The sequence below is a fragment of the Hirundo rustica genome, chromosome 1 (assembly GCF_015227805.2).
Source record: "Hirundo rustica isolate bHirRus1 chromosome 1, bHirRus1.pri.v3, whole genome shotgun sequence".
Lineage (NCBI taxonomy): Eukaryota > Metazoa > Chordata > Aves > Passeriformes > Hirundinidae > Hirundo > Hirundo rustica.
The window spans coordinates 83,225,959-83,243,263 of record NC_053450.1 but is presented as its reverse complement, the minus strand read 5'-3'; the positions used below and the strand labels follow the sequence as shown (position 1 = coordinate 83,243,263).

Below are 17,305 nucleotides of genomic sequence, written 5' to 3'. Positions count from 1 at the left end.
TCTAGCCACTCTACCCAAAGACTTCAGTTAATTTAAAGCTCTTTGACCCAGGAAATGTGTTTGGGTTGTGAGATTCTTTATGCGCATGTGCAAGCTGAGTCTTGCAGATGAGAGCCATCGTTTCAGCGTCGTGCAGATTGTCTCTAGCTGTCTGGTTTTTGTGTGTGCTTGAGGTTGCTGTAAGGAAGAGAGGGCTTTCCTCAAACACTTGAATGACTGCTGTGCTTACAAGGTTATTGTGCTTGAAATAAGTTTTCCTTCCTTGAGGCATTTAAAATGGTTATAGATACAATACCCTTTGCCATTTGTAACAGAAGAGGGAAAATGGTAATAAGTCCTGTGGGGGATTCATAGTGGTCGCTTCTGTATGGTGTGAATTAACTCTCATGTTGAGATAGATGGCTTTATGACAGAGGTGGAGAACATGGACACTTGACTGTCTTTTACAAGTTTCTTGAAGGTCAGTGTTAAGACCATCTGGGTTTTTAGCAGTCAGCATGTGGATGTCATTTTGCATAACATGATTTAGGCTGCTTTTGTGTTCCCTTCAGGTGAAGACTGTATGAAATGCCAGATTTCTCATTTAACTTATTTTTTGAACTTTTCAAGGGAGCGGGAGAGGGAGAGGCATCGGCACCGTGACAGCAGAAGATCACCATCGCCAGACAGATCCTACAAAAAGGATTACAAGCGAGCAGGAAGGTAAGGAGGGCTGCATGCGGTCTCTTGAGCATTTGAGGCTCTGTGCATCCACTCACATGAGGTTTTCTGTATGCATAGTAAACCCAGATAAAAGAAGCGTCTTAAATTTATCATCTACTGATACATGTAAATACCAGTAATCTCAGGACCTTGTTGAGTTAGAAACAGGATTAATCTCTGGAGAGAGAGTTTCACTGCTGTGTCCTAAAGACTTTCTCTTAAATCTTCTAGTCGGTAGAGTACCAAAATGGTTTAAAGTTGCTCTATCTTTAGATTATCTTTTAGAGGCTTTTCTTATATTTCTGTTTCTTTCTGAATACTAATTGAAAACATTGCAACATCATTGGTTTTGTAGGCAGAGGAGATTAAAAAAAGTAGGTAGTTTCCTTACTCCTCTTTTGAGAGCATTACTCCTGCGATGCACAAGGAATATCACACCTTGTGTTGATCAAAGATGTGTCAGAGTAACAGAATTGTGGGTTCTGTATAATCCTTTTAGTAAAACTCAAATTCTTTTGTCAGACCAATAGTTTGCGGGCTGTGCTTTGAAACTTCTAACTGTAACTTCTAGTTGTGACTGGTTTGACTTAGTTTTTACCAGAGTTCCTAACTTAAAAATAAATTTAAAAGAAATTCACCTAGAATGCAAGAAGGAATTTTAATTTAAAATGGCATGTCTTTTTTATTTTAATTCTTGATTGTGACTTCAAATAAAAAGCACATTGAATTTTAAGACATTGTTATAGTAGTTCAAAACTACAAATTACTCTTGTAGTCTTTATGGTGCAAGTTAAAAGCTGGTAAGGCAACAGGATTTTGCTGCAATTTATATGATAGAATGACTTACTGATTGAAGCAAACTGCTTTTCATTTTAAAATAATCAAGAGAATTGCTTTTGTTTGCTTTCCACCACTAAGCCGGTCTCCAAGCAGAGAGAGAAAGAGAACCCGATGGGAGGAAGACAGAGAAAGGTGGTCTGAGAACCAGAGCTCCAATAAAGAGAAAAATTACACTGCTGTCAAAGACAAGGAGTCAGAAGAGAATGCATCTGAAAAAAATGAAGAGGAAGATGAGGAATTGCTTAAGCCAGTCTGGGTTCGCTGTACCCATTCTGAAAGCTATTATTCCAATGACCCTATGGATCAAGTGGTATGTCAGTGAGAACTCTAAAATGACTGCAGACAGTCCTTTATAATATGAACCCTTCAGCAGGATCATAATTTTGTGTCATTTAATTCTTCTCTCTTCCCAGTCATCTCAGTCTTTTAACCCTGTTAGGAGCTTCATTTGTTGCTATTCTTCCCTGTTTTCATCAGTTCCTTCTGTCTATTAGCATTCAGATAAGTGGTACATGAAAGAGGGGTACTTTTTTTTGTCTCCAGGAGGGAAAGATCTATTTTTTCCATTATAGACTGTGTTTAACTTGTGAGCAAAGATGCCTCAACATACATTCCTGCAAACTTGGAGAACTGCTATGCCAGCGAATGAAATAATTTCTCTGCTAGTTCGCCTGGTGAAACAATGTAATGATATGCTAAAGCCTTATTGGGTATTCCAGTGTTTCACTAAAAGATCCGTCCTTCCCATCTTGTTGGTTTTTTTCATGAAATGATGGTAGATACTGAGTTCTTGTACTATTTTAACACTGTCCTTTTTTTGTTCTGTTGTTCTAAATTTTTTTATTAACAGGGGGACTCTACTGTGGTAGGAACAAGCAAGCTGCGGGATCTGTATGAAAAGTTTGATGAGGAGTTAGGAAAGCGACAGGCAAAGGCCAAAGCAGCCAGGCCACCATGGGAGCCACCAAAAACCAAGCTGGATGAAGATTTAGGTAGGCTGAAATCATGACAAAGCTCTGAAATGGAATAATTTGTAGTTAACCTGTTTTGGCAGTTATATGTATTTAATCATGTTGGTAGGTGTTTTTTAAATCCCTCCTTTGTATTTCATATCTGTAGTGGTTTCAGGTTCGCTAAATTCTGGTTGCTAAATTTAGTATAGTGGTCTGAGGGTTTATTCTCTTTTTGTGGGAGAAAGATTAGGAGAAAAGTAAAGCAGGCTCAAGCTTAAAAAGAAACAAATAGTTTTATTAACACACACTAAAAGGATGGAAAAGTAAAGTTGGGAAAAAGCTAAAACAAAAGGGCAAATCAGAATGAAACTCCAAAAAACACTTTTCCCTCCCCCCAGAAACTGTTCACTTTCCCACAAAAAACATAAAGTGACAAAACCTGTGATTTTCAGTCAGTTTCACCATTTGAAAATAATCTTTCATCAGTTCTTTAGGAGAAGAGTCTCTCTTAGAGTCATGTATCCTACTGACAACCTAGAACGGTTCTCTTGTGGGTTTTTTAACTGTCACAAAAACAGCCACCCGGGGAAACCTGCCTTTGTGACCCTCCCAGGAGCAGGTTCCCAAGATACTTATGGGTCATGGGTCTTAGACTCTTGTATGCTGGGATGACACCTTTTAAAGATGATTAACTCCAAAGCAAAGGATTCTTCATCTGAAGGAACAGAGATATCTTTCTCACTTCTTCACTGGCACAGAGGGCTTCTCATCTCTCTCTCTGTTCAAGCATCTTATAGGATTAATATCACTTAGTCCATCACAAGCACCTTTGCTCAAACCCACACACAAATCTAAAGAATCAACTCCCCAAATGCATCTCTTTCCCATGATTGAAAGGGATAGTCTACATATTGAAGTGGCTCTTTCTCTCTCGGAGCCCCGGCTCTGTTTTAGCCTCGGCTAGCTTGAGAGAGAAACCACAGCCAGAAGGATTTTTTCCTCCAGGGTCCCAAAGATCCCAGAGGCTGCAAACCTTTTTCTTTAGAGAGAGCAGGCATTCGTCGATAGCAAAAGGAAAGAGTCTGCCCTTGGTCCGGGGGCAAATCATGGCTTTATTCAGTCTGTGGTCCTGCCCCCGCAGAGACCAGAGCTCAGTCCAGTCCCTGACCCTGTCCCACGAAAGGGATCCACATTCCTCTCCTGGCTTTTACCCAGGTGGAAGGGGCTAGAGGCAGGGACAAGCCACCACCCAATCAGGGATAAGGTGGGAGTGGAACAGAGTTGGGTCACATTCTGATGTGGGAGAATGGGTGGGGCAAAGGAGCAGGGGCAAACCTCATGATACATGGTGGTACATAAGAAACCATTACAAAACCCAGTATAAAAATGAAATACAATATAAACCCAAATAATGCACTACAACAACGTATAAAGTTCATTTCCATGGCTGAATAAGAAGTCCAGCCTAAAATGGAATGGCAAACTCCTCAACCCTTGTCCCAATAGTCCTTTCAGTCTTGCTCCACTGACGTCGTGCTGTTTCTTCTCTATGTTCACTCTGTCCCTTTCTTTTCTCTCTCAGGGAGGGGTTAGGCCTTGGAAGCTTCATGTTGCCAGGAAAGGGTTAAATCTGCCTAGGCCTGCAGTGGCCATCTGACCTCTGCTGGCAGCAGTCTCCTTCTCTCCCCCTGCTGCAACCAGGCCAGCCCGGTTTCCTCTCTCCACTCTTTTCTTTCTCTGTCTGGAATCACCAGGGGTGGGGAAAAAGCTCTGCCCACCCCTTGGTGACAGTTGGGGTGGCCTTGGCCTAAAGGGGGCCCGCAGCTGTTACCAGGGGCCCGGCCAGGCTCGGGGCCAGCTTCCCCTCCCCCCAAGACGTGGGAAGGGCAGGGAGCAGCAGGCCCCAGCTCGATGTTCCCTGTTGTGCTGACCAGGAGGAAGAAGGGCTGCCGGAAGTCAGGGCTTATATATGGATACTGCCCAAAGTCGCATTTGACATCCTCAGTGGTCAAAGCAGGTGCCAATATCCCAAACTAGCCCTCTGATAGGTTCCTGCCCTTTCTAAAGCTATTCCAAGGTCCTGACAGGGAAAAACATTCCACATTCCTCCATAACTAAAAACTAAACTGTGCTGACCCGTGACAATATCCATGGGAGTGTTACTGTAGGTTTTGATGGAAGTAGAGCTAGGTGATTTATCCAGAAAGCCTAGGGGGTATGAGGAGTATCCAGCACTACCAAACGCTAGTTTCTTCCATGGCATAAAACAACCTGAGCATGATCTGGTAGTCCAGAGAATGGCTGGAGCTTTGAGGAACTTTGAGGAGCTCCTGGTTGTACGTTGCTAAAGACCAAGCAAGACTGGTGGTGACAGACTCAGTGCTGTAAAAGCAAACATCTGAGTTTTTCTTCGGTATTGTATTTTTGTTGTGCAACTCTGCTTAGTATGGTCAGTCATATGCAAAAGTATCAGTTTTCATAACATACATAACATTATCTGCATTGTCTTGTCCCACCCATATGGATCTTCTGACAGTGAAATACATCCAGCAGCATCAAGTACTAGGGAAAGACTGGCTGAATTAGCAGGGCAGAAGTTTTTATAGCAATTGGTCTACTCAGAAGTCAGTGAAAGCTATTTTTCTTGGTTTGTTTTGTGGAAACTGTTGTTCTTTTCATAAATCCAGCATTTCAGTGTTTCATAGTGTTTTTAAGTCAGTTGCTTTAGTTCAAGAAATTTGTAGGCATATCACAGTAATTTAGACAACCTGTTGGACTTGCTTTTAAACTATTGCTTCATGTTGGTCAGGTGAGCTGCTTCAAAATCTCAGGTCTCATCTTAGTAACTCATTAAAAAATTCACATATCAAAAATTCCAAAGCTGAAATATTGGCATAATTACATGGTTACATGCCAGTGGTATAAAAGGATGCATTGAAGAGGAAAGAAAAAGTTAAACACAGATAAAATAAAATATGAACTCACTTTTGTAAAGGATTTCTTCACATTTTTTTGAACAGTGAATTTGCATGTATTTAAACTCCTTCAAGAATTCACTAGCAAAGTTAACTATGGTTTTTTTGGAGGTGTTTTTTCACATGGATGAATCAAGGACATGACTGCTACACTTAGCATATCTTTCTAAAGCCCTCATTCCTTAGATCTCGGAGGAAGAAAGCCTGCTGCTCCAGGCTAAAATATGATAGGGTCAAGGGCAACTTCTGCATTTTCTTTTTCCACTCTTTCTGGAGAACCTGAAGACTCTGTGTCTTCACTGTTCCCCTGGGCTAACTTGGTGTCTGTGCCAGCTTCTCCTACAGCCGGGTAGTGTCTAGTAGTTTGTCTTACTTCGTACTTCAGTAGATGCTGTCTCTGCTCTGGCTTGTGTTTGCAGCAGTCGTGTGTTGCAGTGGGGTAGCAATGCTCTCCAGGAGCGCTTTTAGGTCATGGAAGGCTGATGATGGAAGAAATTCCTCTTTACTGTGAGGCTGGTGAGGCACTGGAACAGGTTGCCCAGGGAAGTTATGGATGTCCTATCCCTAGCAGTGTTCAAAGCCGGGCTGGATGGGGCACTGAGCAATGGTCTAGTGGGAAGTATCCCCCTCCATGGCAAAGGGATTGGAATTAGATAGTGTTTAAGGCTCCTCCCGACCCAAACCATTTTATGATTTCAGTACATTACATTGAAAAATTCTGTGTTAGTCTTTTGAAATTCCAGCTCACTCTCACAGGTTCCATGCATATTCTGCACCTGAAAATAGACTTCAGTATTAATCAGATGTATATCAGAGAGCTTTTGAAACTTTTGAGTCTTGTGAATATTTGTAGGAATACATGTGCACACTTTGTGAGGAAACTCTTATTTCAGCTGACCATGGATGACCTATGTAAACCGTGTGTTCCAAGGACATATTTTAATAACACCTTATGCCAAATTATGAACTGTGTAAAAATACATCTTGATAAAAAAAAAAAAGGGAAACATTTTCCTGTGATGTTCTCTCATTTCCTCTCTCTCCTTTTTCTTTCAACTAAGGAGAGTCTTGTATTCAGTAAAAGTGTGTACTTTAAAACCCTGGTTTCACAGTATTTGAAAGCACTGACACTATAGTAATACATTTTCTCTTAAGTCAAAACTTAAGAAATGGAAGAAACATTGCATTTTATTCCAAGAAAAAAATGAACTTTACTTGCATACTGGTATATGTCTTGGCTATGAAGGCATTTATTTAAATTGGGGCTGAGGATATCTGTGGAAATCAGTGACTAAAATTACATGCATAAGGAAGGGAGTCACTGCAGTACCACAGGAGATCAGAGGTATTTGCGATCGAGGTTTTTGTGTGCGGGCTTTATTTTTTACTATTAAGTCCAGACATTAATTCATGATCGAGAATGCATTGCTATGGAGTAGAGAGCATGTAGAAGTGTTTTTCAGCTGTCTTTATTTTTTCTGTGTGAATCAGAGAGCTCCAGTGAGTCAGAGTGTGACTCTGAAGATGACAGCAGCTGCTCCAGCAGTTCAGATTCGGATGTTATTGACGTCATTGCAGAAATTAAGCGTAAAAAAGCACACCCTGATCGTCTCCACGAAGAATTGTGGTACAATGATCCAGGACAGGTAGGGTGTGAGGGAAAAGTACTGCGTGTGCAAAGGTCATTCTCCCGATACATTGAAAATTTTGCCTTGTTGTCAAACATGCAGAGTCACTTCTAATTCAAAATGCTTTCTTTACCCCTGTTTTCAGTTTTCTTTCTAATCTTCTTCAAAGCACTTCACTTTTGATTTCAGGAGCGTGGTTCCAGCTAATTAATCCTGGGGATTATTCAGTTGGAATCATATCTGACAGGGTTAATAAAAACTGAATGCGAACAATGTGCTCATGCTGTCCTTTTAGCCCTGAGATGAAGGTACACAACTGAATTCTGTCGTGGAAAAAACCCAATCTGTTTACATCCTTTACAAATTTTTCACCTTAAGCTCTTAGCTCATAATGATAAATAATGTTTAAATATGCAGTTAATGCTTCTAATTTCTTGTCTAATGGTTCTTTTGTAATTGCATGGAGATTGTAGTTCTCATTAAATATAATTGCTGAGCTCATGAAGTGCTGTTTTGAATGTACACATTGCACAGAGGACTAGTTTTTGTTTGCAAATTCACCATCTTCATCTTTCTTAAATATTTTACAATCTATTCTCTCATTTCAAGTGGCACCTCAGTAAATTTATTTTTCTGTCACTTTGTGTTATGTATGAGTTTAGCATACAACAAATCATAATGTGAAGAGATACTGGAATGCATATTGCCACTGTGGTAATTCAAAATATTCTATTACAGATTCATATTTATGCTTCTAGTTAAAAAAAACGATTGAGCATAGCTAGCTGTTTTTCTTTCTATGGAAAACAAAATTAGGGAGCTGTTTAGATATTTAACAGAAAAAATTATGTAGCTCTTGGGCACACTTCAAAGTAATGTTCTATGAAGAATATTAACAGAAAGAAGCGTGGAATAATTGTAGAAGGAACAGATTCAAAAATGTTTGGTGTATGAGATTCCTGCTGAAAAATGTTCCTTACCAAAAACTTTCTTGAGACTGACTTCATCTTTCTTGAAAAGACTAAAATCAATCATGGTGAGCCTGTCAGTGCTGTACTGCTTCGGTGTAGATTTTATTTGATAGCATTTGAAGTTTTCATAGGTATTTATCTGGTGTGCCAAAGTGCTTTCTGTCAATAAATAAAACAGGAATGATTGCCATGCCCTCTGACATGTACAAGTACACCGTCTGACATGGAACTAAATTTGTGGGATGGATATGAATCTTCCCAACCCTTCATCCTGAGAAGCTTGTTTGTTAATTTGGATAATCTCCAGCAGTGCTGACAGTTGCCAGAAAATAAATTAAATTCAATACCACCACAGTGGCTTTTACGTTACAAATGTGATCTGCTTGTTTGTTTTGCTCTGTTGGTGAGAGAAGTCATTGCCTATGTAAATTTGTGATCTCTCACCATTTTGCCATCAATTCGTGATTTCTCTCCAGCAATTTTTTTTCCTATGAGCAGTGTTGTTAGGGACAGGATAGATATATACCTGACTTATTCTCAAGTCTGGGCTTTACAGGTGCTTCACATCTCTCTCAGTTTTGGCCTGTGCATTTAATATAACAGAGGCAGTATTCGTGCTGTACAATTCTAAGAATTAAGGATGAGATTTTCAGAAATACATGATGATTATTTAAACAGTCTCAGTAGAAGCTTAGTTTTGGAGCACTGATGAGCAGTTAGCTGTTAACTGCTTTTTAAACTCTCTTCTGTCTTGTCACTGTGTAAGCCAATGAGGAAGTATGCTTCTATCGATGGGCAAGATTCTATTTCTTTGAACCTGTTCTTTCCTCGAGGGTCTCAGAGTAGGGGAAAAACTGTGTGAGCAGCAAGCTGTCACATCACTCCATTGTTGAGATTGTGTGACTAAGTTTCCAAAGGAGTAGGGAAGTGCCCTGCTTCTCTAGGTTCCTTTGCTCATACACGTTGTGCCAGTCTGAAGAAACCGAGGTTAACATCAAAACTAAAAGGTTGCATCCCTCTCCCAGCTGCCTGAAGCTAACATGAACAGTGATTCTTGCTTCCTGTGGTATCTTCACATTGTCTAACATGTGATAATGCCACTTAGCCCCACCGTGGATGCTGTTTATGTTTTCAGACTGCTTTTAATAGCATGGAAAGTTCTGCTGGCTTTTCTATTGAATTGCAAGTTTATTGTTTATGTGTTTGGGTTTTTTTCCTAAGCCTAAAAGAAGTTTAACTTCTTGGATTCAAACTTTGATTAAAAACTGGGGTTGGGAACTTAATTTGTTTCTCTGGTTTGTTTGTGGGCTTCTTATGTTGGGTTTCTGCAATGAGCACAATGTAGGAGCAGAAAGCTTATGGCTGTTGCAGTAGGTGATAGTCTGCGTTGATCTTGGTCAGAAAAGAGAAAAGAAAGACACCAGCTTTATGATGTATCCCCTGGCCCTTTTTGGTTGCAGGCACTTGATGCACCCATACAGAATACTCAAGTGGGTTTTTTTCCCTCATTATCTTTTTTACTGATCTGTTCACAGAATGGATTTGAAGTGTTGCCATTAGTTCTTTAAAGTACCAAGTAAAATCTTTGAATGGTCTGCATTTCAGGGGATAGCCTCATTCCATGACAGAGGGTTTAGTTGTGGATGGGTTTTCAGTCAGAGAACTCAGTGGAACTGTTTGAATATGGAGATTTCAGCATGTAAATATTGACACATGCATGTAAAGGACTTGAATTTTGTTTTAGGCAGTCAGGATGCTGTTTGTGTGTATAAGCAATGGAAAAGAGGTATATTATAGCAGGGTGGTAGAATTCTGCTAAGAATGTTTTTCCACCTTGTGCTTCTGGAGCAGTGATGAAGTTCTAATGCTGCTGTGCAGTTCTCTTACATTAGTCTACAGTGTTTTCAGTTTTATTGGCTTAAGAACATCCACTTAATCTAAGCTTGACAGGCTTTTAGAAGCATCAGCACTCAGGGCATTAAAACCAACATACTTTTCCAAAACCACTTTTCAATAAAACCAGAATCCTATTTTGTTTTTGACAGATGAATGATGGACCTTTGTGCAAGTGCAGTGCTAAAGCCCGGCGAACAGGAATAAGACATGGCATATATCCTGGCGAAGAGGTATTATAATTCTAAGGATTGCAATTATGAATACAAATTTGCAGCTGTGAATTCCTGCATGGGTTGATTTGAGGCGGTTTTCCCATGATTTACAAGTGGAGTAAAGATCTTGTGTAACTTGAAATCACTTAGTTACGTAACCTCATATTTATCATGCAGTACCGGTAATGAAATCCATCTGAAAACTGTAGAAAACTTTTGCTTGTGTTTGCTTAGTTTTAGGTTTGTTTCGGGTTTCTTTTTTAAGTTTCTGAAACATGATTGTGTTAATAGTAAAAGACTTGTTATCAAAGATCTGCTGTCTTCAAGTGAATGAATATGTTGTGAAGGCCCACTCTGTGAAGTTGCTGCTTTAAAAAAAAGCAAATAGTAATTCTTCTGCTGAAAGAAGCAGAAGGTTTGTCAGGAGGCATTCTTGCCTTAGCATGTAGGCTTTACGATTTATCTTCCTACTTTTTCTTGAAAAAATTTTTATTTCAGTTGGCCTTCTTACATATATTTACTGAAACAGATGTTTATTTCTCTGCAGCTAAGGAGTTACGAACATTTCTTTGAATTATTTGAATTCAGAAAATTTGCTTTGATCTGAAGTTTCCTATAGATTTCTCCAGGATCTATTCCTTCTCATGCAGGGTTCTTCTTGCAGAAAAGGGAGAAAATTTAGGAGGAGAAAACTACCATATACAAAACTTGCTGCATGAAGGCAGCTGCTCCCTGGAACAATGCCATTTGGGAATCCCAGGTTTCACAAAATCTCCGAGGATATAATAATTTTCACAGTGTCCTGTAGGTGAAACTGCCTAGTTTTCAACTAGCTTGTTTTCAGCTACCTTGTTGCAGCTGTGAGAAGCTTATTTTGGGACTGAAGGGCCATTTAAATCACCTTTCTTACTGCCTAAGTTTTTCAGAGTGGCCAGAGCAGTGTAGTGGTGTAGCTGTCCTGCCATTGCCACAGGCCAGCTTTTGTTCTGCAGTTAGAATAGTACCTTGCACACTGCAGTGGTTTTATTCTTTTTCCCAGTGTATTCCAAACAGCAAGTGGTATGTAGGGCATATGAAAAACTGGTTTTGTCTGACTGTTGGGGAGGTCCGGTTTTTACACAGGACTGCTTCAGAACAAGCTGGAAGGAAACATGAAATCACAGGTGACTATCTGCCTTTGGACCTCAAAGTCAAGTATTACAGCCTGGGAGATAGAGTGGGGTTACCAGAGCTACCTCTGTGGTGATAGACTAATCCCTTCTCTTCAAGCCTCAGATATCCCCCAAGCAGATGAGCTGGTACCTCTCTATCTTGATAATGTACCTTGAGATCTTTTCTTGTGATGTCCAGGCTCCTCTTTGTAAGCTTTTAAAATGTGTTTCCTGAAACAAATTTATATAGGAGAGGAAATCAGTCTGGAACGTAAACAGCTAACTGTTGTGTGTAAGAGAGATGGAGAGTTAAATGGAAAATAGTAAAAATTCACCTTTTCTTGCTTTTGAATAGCTTTAAAAATATTTCATAAAGTGAGAATGGAGATAAGGCCACACTTTCCTCCTTCCCAGAATGCTTAATTATGACTACCTGCTTTTATTTAATTTTTCTTTATGCATATTTCATGGCTATTAGAAATGCTTTATTCTCTCTTTTAATCTAAATTTGCCTTGACTCTACACATAATTCTACTTATCTCTTTCTTTAAGCCCATTAAACCATGTCGCCCCATGACCAACAATGCTGGAAGACTATACCACTACCGAATTACTGTGTCACCTCCCACAAATTTCTTAGTAAGTACTTTATAAACAATTCAAACTAGGACTCTGATTTTGTTTTTTGGTGACAAAAGTCGTATTGTGTCTTGCTTACTCCATGGTGGTTTTGTTTGCTTTTTTAAGACAGACAGACCTACTGTTATTGAGTATGATGACCATGAATATATCTTTGAAGGGTTCTCCATGTTTGCACACGCCCCACTAACAAACGTAAGTATGGCCATTGCTGCATACTTCAGGTTCCATACAGGGGATTTCTCTAGAAGGTGTTCATTCTGCCCTGATGCAAAACTTCTCTGAAACAACAATACATGTATGCTACAAAAATCTTACCAGCACTGAGGACAGAGGAAAGATATTCGTGCTAATGAATCTCAGGTTTTATCTTGACTGATTGTGGTAAGCAGTGTCTTTGAACTGTGACTGAAGCTGTGATGTGCATCGAAGTAATGTTTTTATGTGTTTCACAGTCTGGAAATGAATTAAACAATGGAACAACTTGTTAAGACTGCTAATTGTATTTAAATTGGCTGAGTGGGTTTATTAAGTTGGCAAAGTTTAAAAAAACTAGCAGTAACAACAAAAGAAGTTCCCTTTAAGTGACAAATGAAATTTTTCAGAGATCCCCTCGAAAGGTCTTCTCTGTTCTTAAAACTTACCTAGATGTATCCAATACTTTCTAACAGCTGTTCAGTTTCCTCAGGATCTAGCAAATTACGATTTTTAGTAAAAGCTGTAGGTATGTACAGGTGTTTAATATTGTGTTTTGAAAGCAAGTGTAAAACGAAAAGGTACCTGATTAGTACCTGACTGCCTTGCTTTTCCAGTATAAGCTGAGTTAGCCAAATGTGAATGGAAAATACACAGACTCTTAATTTCTGTGCACTTGAAGAATTTTTTGTTATCTTGATTATTTCAAAGTTTTCTGAAAAAGTTTAGTGTGTGTTAGTTTCTATGGTTTTTGTACCTATTACTAGCTACATCACCAGTGCCACCACTCCGTGTAAGAATGGTTATGAACACAGGACTGGGATGTAAGGATACTGGAACTGAGAAGGCACTGAGAAGAAATTACTTTGACCCTGACAATTTGCTTGCATAAGAGATGTGGTAACACTTTACTTCTGGTGGTCAGGGGAAGGGAGTCTTTGTTGAGAAATCAGTGAGAAAGTGGAGTTCAGCCTCTGACATGGCAATGGGAAGCAGTGTTTCCCAGTAGCATTAACTTAGCCTCAGAGTTCAATGCAAATTTATCTCAAGGCTTTACATTTCCACTCTGAAAACGAGCAAAAAGGAGCAGTTTTGTTTCACTCACATTAAATAATAAAGAGGTCCCCTTAGCTTTACGAATTTTGTGTCTACCGTGCGACAGGAAGGCAGAGAGTTATGGAGATATACCAACAACAATGTACAGACAACACGGAAAACTCTTCTTTGATATGAGTAGTTCATGGAGCTATTAAGCTTACTGTAAAGTGCACGTTTACCAACGCCTCCAGATAGGGGAAGTGATCAGCTATAAATAATTCTTTTTTGTGGAGTTGAATACAAAGCCACACTTTGTGGTGCCAATTACTCTTAATAACAGATATAAAGCCTTTTGAAAGGAATCTCTTGATGTCATGAGATGATTTTTTGGCACACAACATAAAACTTGCTCTTTGAGGGACACTTTGGAACATATTTGATAAAATTAAGGTAGCATAAGGTAGTAAAAATAGAGATCTGAACACCAACATCTTTTCATTAAATTTCTGTAGTATGAAATCATAAGTTTGCATAGTTAGGGTTATTACTGAGTTACTACTCTTATAACTGAGTAATAACTGAGCAGCTCAAGTGTTAGGGAAAATGGTTAGTACAGTCATAGAAAAAAATATTTTCGTATTATAAATACCAAACCAATTCTACAGTGCCAGCCATGCACTCCTTTAGTGTGTATTTGCTTGTGTACGTGGAACTCCAGTTCATGGAAATCTTAGTTCTGGTCACTTCTCTAAAGTATTCAACTTCTAGTTTAAATTATGTGTTAGGAAGTAAGTAAACAAACCCTGTGCTTTTATTAAAAGCCTCACCGATCTATGTGTGACAGGCTTTTGTCTGCTTAGATTCTATTTAGCTTCCAAGGTTTGGGGAGAATTTTGTATTCACATTTAATACCGTATCAGATTGTAAGAAATGCAGTTTTCTTTGGTCATTTGGTGCAGCTTCTTTATTTATCATGCACATATCAATAGATTTTTGTAGTCAGAATAGTCAAATGTTTGACAGTGGGCTGTAAGAAGATGCAATCAGAATATTGCACCTCTCCTATGTACATTGATTTCACTGCAACCCCTGTGCTGTTCAAATATTTATTTGTGTGCTTAGAAATGTAAAATAACCTTGGGTTGCTTCACTTCACAGATCATGGAATTATTCTAACATTCTTTTATGCTTTTGAGGGCAGTGAGTAGTAAAACCTGGTAAAAGCTGTATATGTGTAAGGGAAAATTAGGCGTTTTTGTAGTCTTAGGAATTTAGCTTTTTTTCTCTGAAAATCCCATAAAAAATGAAACACCTCCAGCAAATTATGGACTGTAAAAGGTGGGAAAAAAAGGAGTCAGATGTTTTTCTTGCTAGCTAGTCAGATGAAATTGAGAATATTTATTGCATGAAATTAGTATAAAACTGTAGTTTATCCCTAAGCTATAACATTATGTAACTTTGACTTAAGCCTGCATTTTAAGACAGTATCGCTGACACAACTGGCAATGTGCTAAGAGCACCTTGCTTTCAGATCACTCTGTCAATCTGACATGTTGTGTCACAAACAAATTTCACTTGCTGATATCCAAATGAGAGAAGATACAGGCTGACTGGAGTTTACAGGTGTACTTTTTCTCTTAAAGAAACTTTCATCTCCAGTAGATGGCATTATTTAACCTTCATTCACCATCCCCGCTGTCAGCACTGTGTTTTATTGCTGAGGTGAAGGCTGGAACTGGTGCTCCCTTTACACATGCTTGTGTTCTTGTCTTTGCATGATCCCCCAGAGCAGCTGTTTGAGTAAGTGCCCTTTTCAGCAGACAGTAATACCTTTGCATACAAAATTTTATTAACTATACATTTGATGCTGTATAGTTCTTAATGCTGAATTTCTCTTTTTCTTCCAGATTCCTCTATGCAAAGTAATCAGGTTTAACATTGACTATACAATTCATTTCATCGAGGAGATGATGCCTGAGGTAAGATGGATAATTACTCTGAAAGTCAGAGTGGGTTATGAGTTGTTGATGTGTTTAATGGATTAAACTTTTCAGTATCCAACCTTGTGAAGTCTCTAGGAGACTGGCTCTGTTCTGAAAGAGTGGCTGAAACAGGACTTGCACTTACAGGTGCTAGCATAAATCCATCTACTTAGGCTATCATATATTAAAATCAAACAGTAAGAAGTGCTAATATCCTTAGGTTCCTTTCATTTTAAGTTATATGCAATATCTGTAAATTTAATTAGGTATTACCCTTCTCTTACATCTGACAAAAATAAGGTACTCTGTGAGGTTGTTATTTTCTTCATGTTAGAGTTGGAATTAATGCACAGGAGTCACAGTTTTGTGTTTGGACTCAGTGTTTATTAATTCTTATCTATATTACAGTCTCACAAGTCATGAGCTCTAACTAACAAGGTAGAAAATGGAGGTGTCTCTAACTCTTTGTAAGGTTATTTAAGCATAACCTATCTAATAATGAGATGACATCTATATTATTTATATTTTTAACCTAATAATTGACTGCCTAAGATCCACAATGCAGACCCTTTTCACTCAATTAGAAAAAAAACACCTGAAACCAAAAAGAAGAAGGTAAAGAAGAAAGACTTAGATAATGCCTTAAATCTTCCATATTGCCTCATATATATTACTATATACTAAAACCTTAAATTCTAAGTTTCTAAGGTTTCAACAGTACTCCTTTGCCAGGACCACATACGTCAGTGACAGAGCTGAAACTTAATCAGAAGTTTGAAGCTCTGAAGATTGCTTATCAGTACTTAATATAAGCTGTTGCCAAAACAAATTTCCTGTGGATACAAACAAAGCACATTGAGTTCATAATCTGTTTGTGGTGGGGTTTTTTATTACTAATTAATGCCTAGTGAAGCCAGTTTGCAAAGTAAATTGCTGCAGTGGAACACTGTGTATGGATACAGAAACGCCCCTGTATATTAACTATGAAGATAGGATCAGTATTTAATTTAGCCATATATATTTATATTTTTCTTTCTGGGTATCTCTTTTTTTTGTTGCTCAACAGCATCTAAATATATGCTACAGCCCTGAAATGCCTCAGAAAGAATAATGTGATCAAAACAATTAATTTATTGTTAGTGAATGTGCTGTGTTGTCTGCAAATCTTGGACTGAAACAACAAGTGGCCACCAAGCAAAATAGGGAAAGTCACCATTTGAGGGGGCTTCTGGGTAAATGGTTGCAGCATTATTTGCAGACCATCTTTGCTAATGATTTTTGAAAGAGATTGTGGTGTTGAATTTAGAATTTATGGGTGGCCTCATGCATGAGCAATGTATATCAGTCTAGCCTGGTTTAGTTTGTTCGGGAAAGCTTGTATGTTTGTTTGCTGAAGCACCCACTTCCTCACTTGATGAAAAGAATCTTTTTGTGGGTTTTTTTTGTTTTTCTTTCCTTCTGTTGGCTGTTTAGGTCATAATCCTCTATTCAAGTGTTGTACTCATACTTGCTGTGGAAGTGATAGTAATACCAAAGATGATGATTTATGAACATTTATTATGAGCATGTCGGGGAAAAGTGAACTATGAAAAAGATACTTCTCAGAAATGTGTCATCTGCTTAGCTTGCTCAGGTGGAAGGGGTTTTAGTGCTTAGCAGATTATTGCAGAATCATAATTTTTGCCTATACTGTTGATTTGGACATTGGGTGAAGAGAGTTCAATACCATTCTTTCCTGACAATGCTTTCTGAAGAGACCACTGATCACAAATATATCAATGCTGTTTCCAGAACCCTGTATCCAGTGGTTGGCAGATATGAAGACACTGGTTTTGTGTTTGTTTTTTTTTTTTTCATTGTGTTTTATTTAACTATAAATGAATGGCATTGTTTGTATTGCAGTATTATATATTTATAATTTTGGTTTATTTCTTTTTGTTTCCTCAGAATTTTTGTGTGAGAGGCCTTGAACTGTTCTCTTCATATCTATTCAAAGATATTTTGGAATTGTATGACTGGAATCTTAAAGGTAACATTCTCTTTGAGAGGGTTCTCAAAATAGCAATGTCACTACTGCTTTTTGTGACAGGGACAAACTTCATCTATTCTTCTAGAAGGTGAAA

At 38.6% G+C, this 17,305-nt stretch overlaps 1 protein-coding gene across 5 annotated transcripts in view; it reads left to right on the top strand.

The window, feature by feature from the left end:
• DROSHA (drosha ribonuclease III) overlaps positions 1–17,305 on the top strand; it is a 73,394-nt gene that overhangs the window by 6,076 nt on the left and 50,013 nt on the right. For all 5 annotated transcript variants that reach the window (XM_040064872.2, XM_040064890.1, XM_040064898.2 and 2 more), the window contains 9 exons: positions 610–702; positions 1,621–1,852; positions 2,393–2,534; positions 6,962–7,116; positions 10,115–10,195; positions 11,881–11,967; positions 12,076–12,162; positions 15,108–15,179; positions 17,130–17,211. In XM_040064872.2, the coding sequence (XP_039920806.1) occupies positions 610–702; positions 1,621–1,852; positions 2,393–2,534; positions 6,962–7,116; positions 10,115–10,195; positions 11,881–11,967; positions 12,076–12,162; positions 15,108–15,179; positions 17,130–17,211 (1,031 nt within the window). The remainder of the gene's footprint in view (positions 1–609; positions 703–1,620; positions 1,853–2,392; positions 2,535–6,961; positions 7,117–10,114; positions 10,196–11,880; positions 11,968–12,075; positions 12,163–15,107; positions 15,180–17,129; positions 17,212–17,305) is intronic.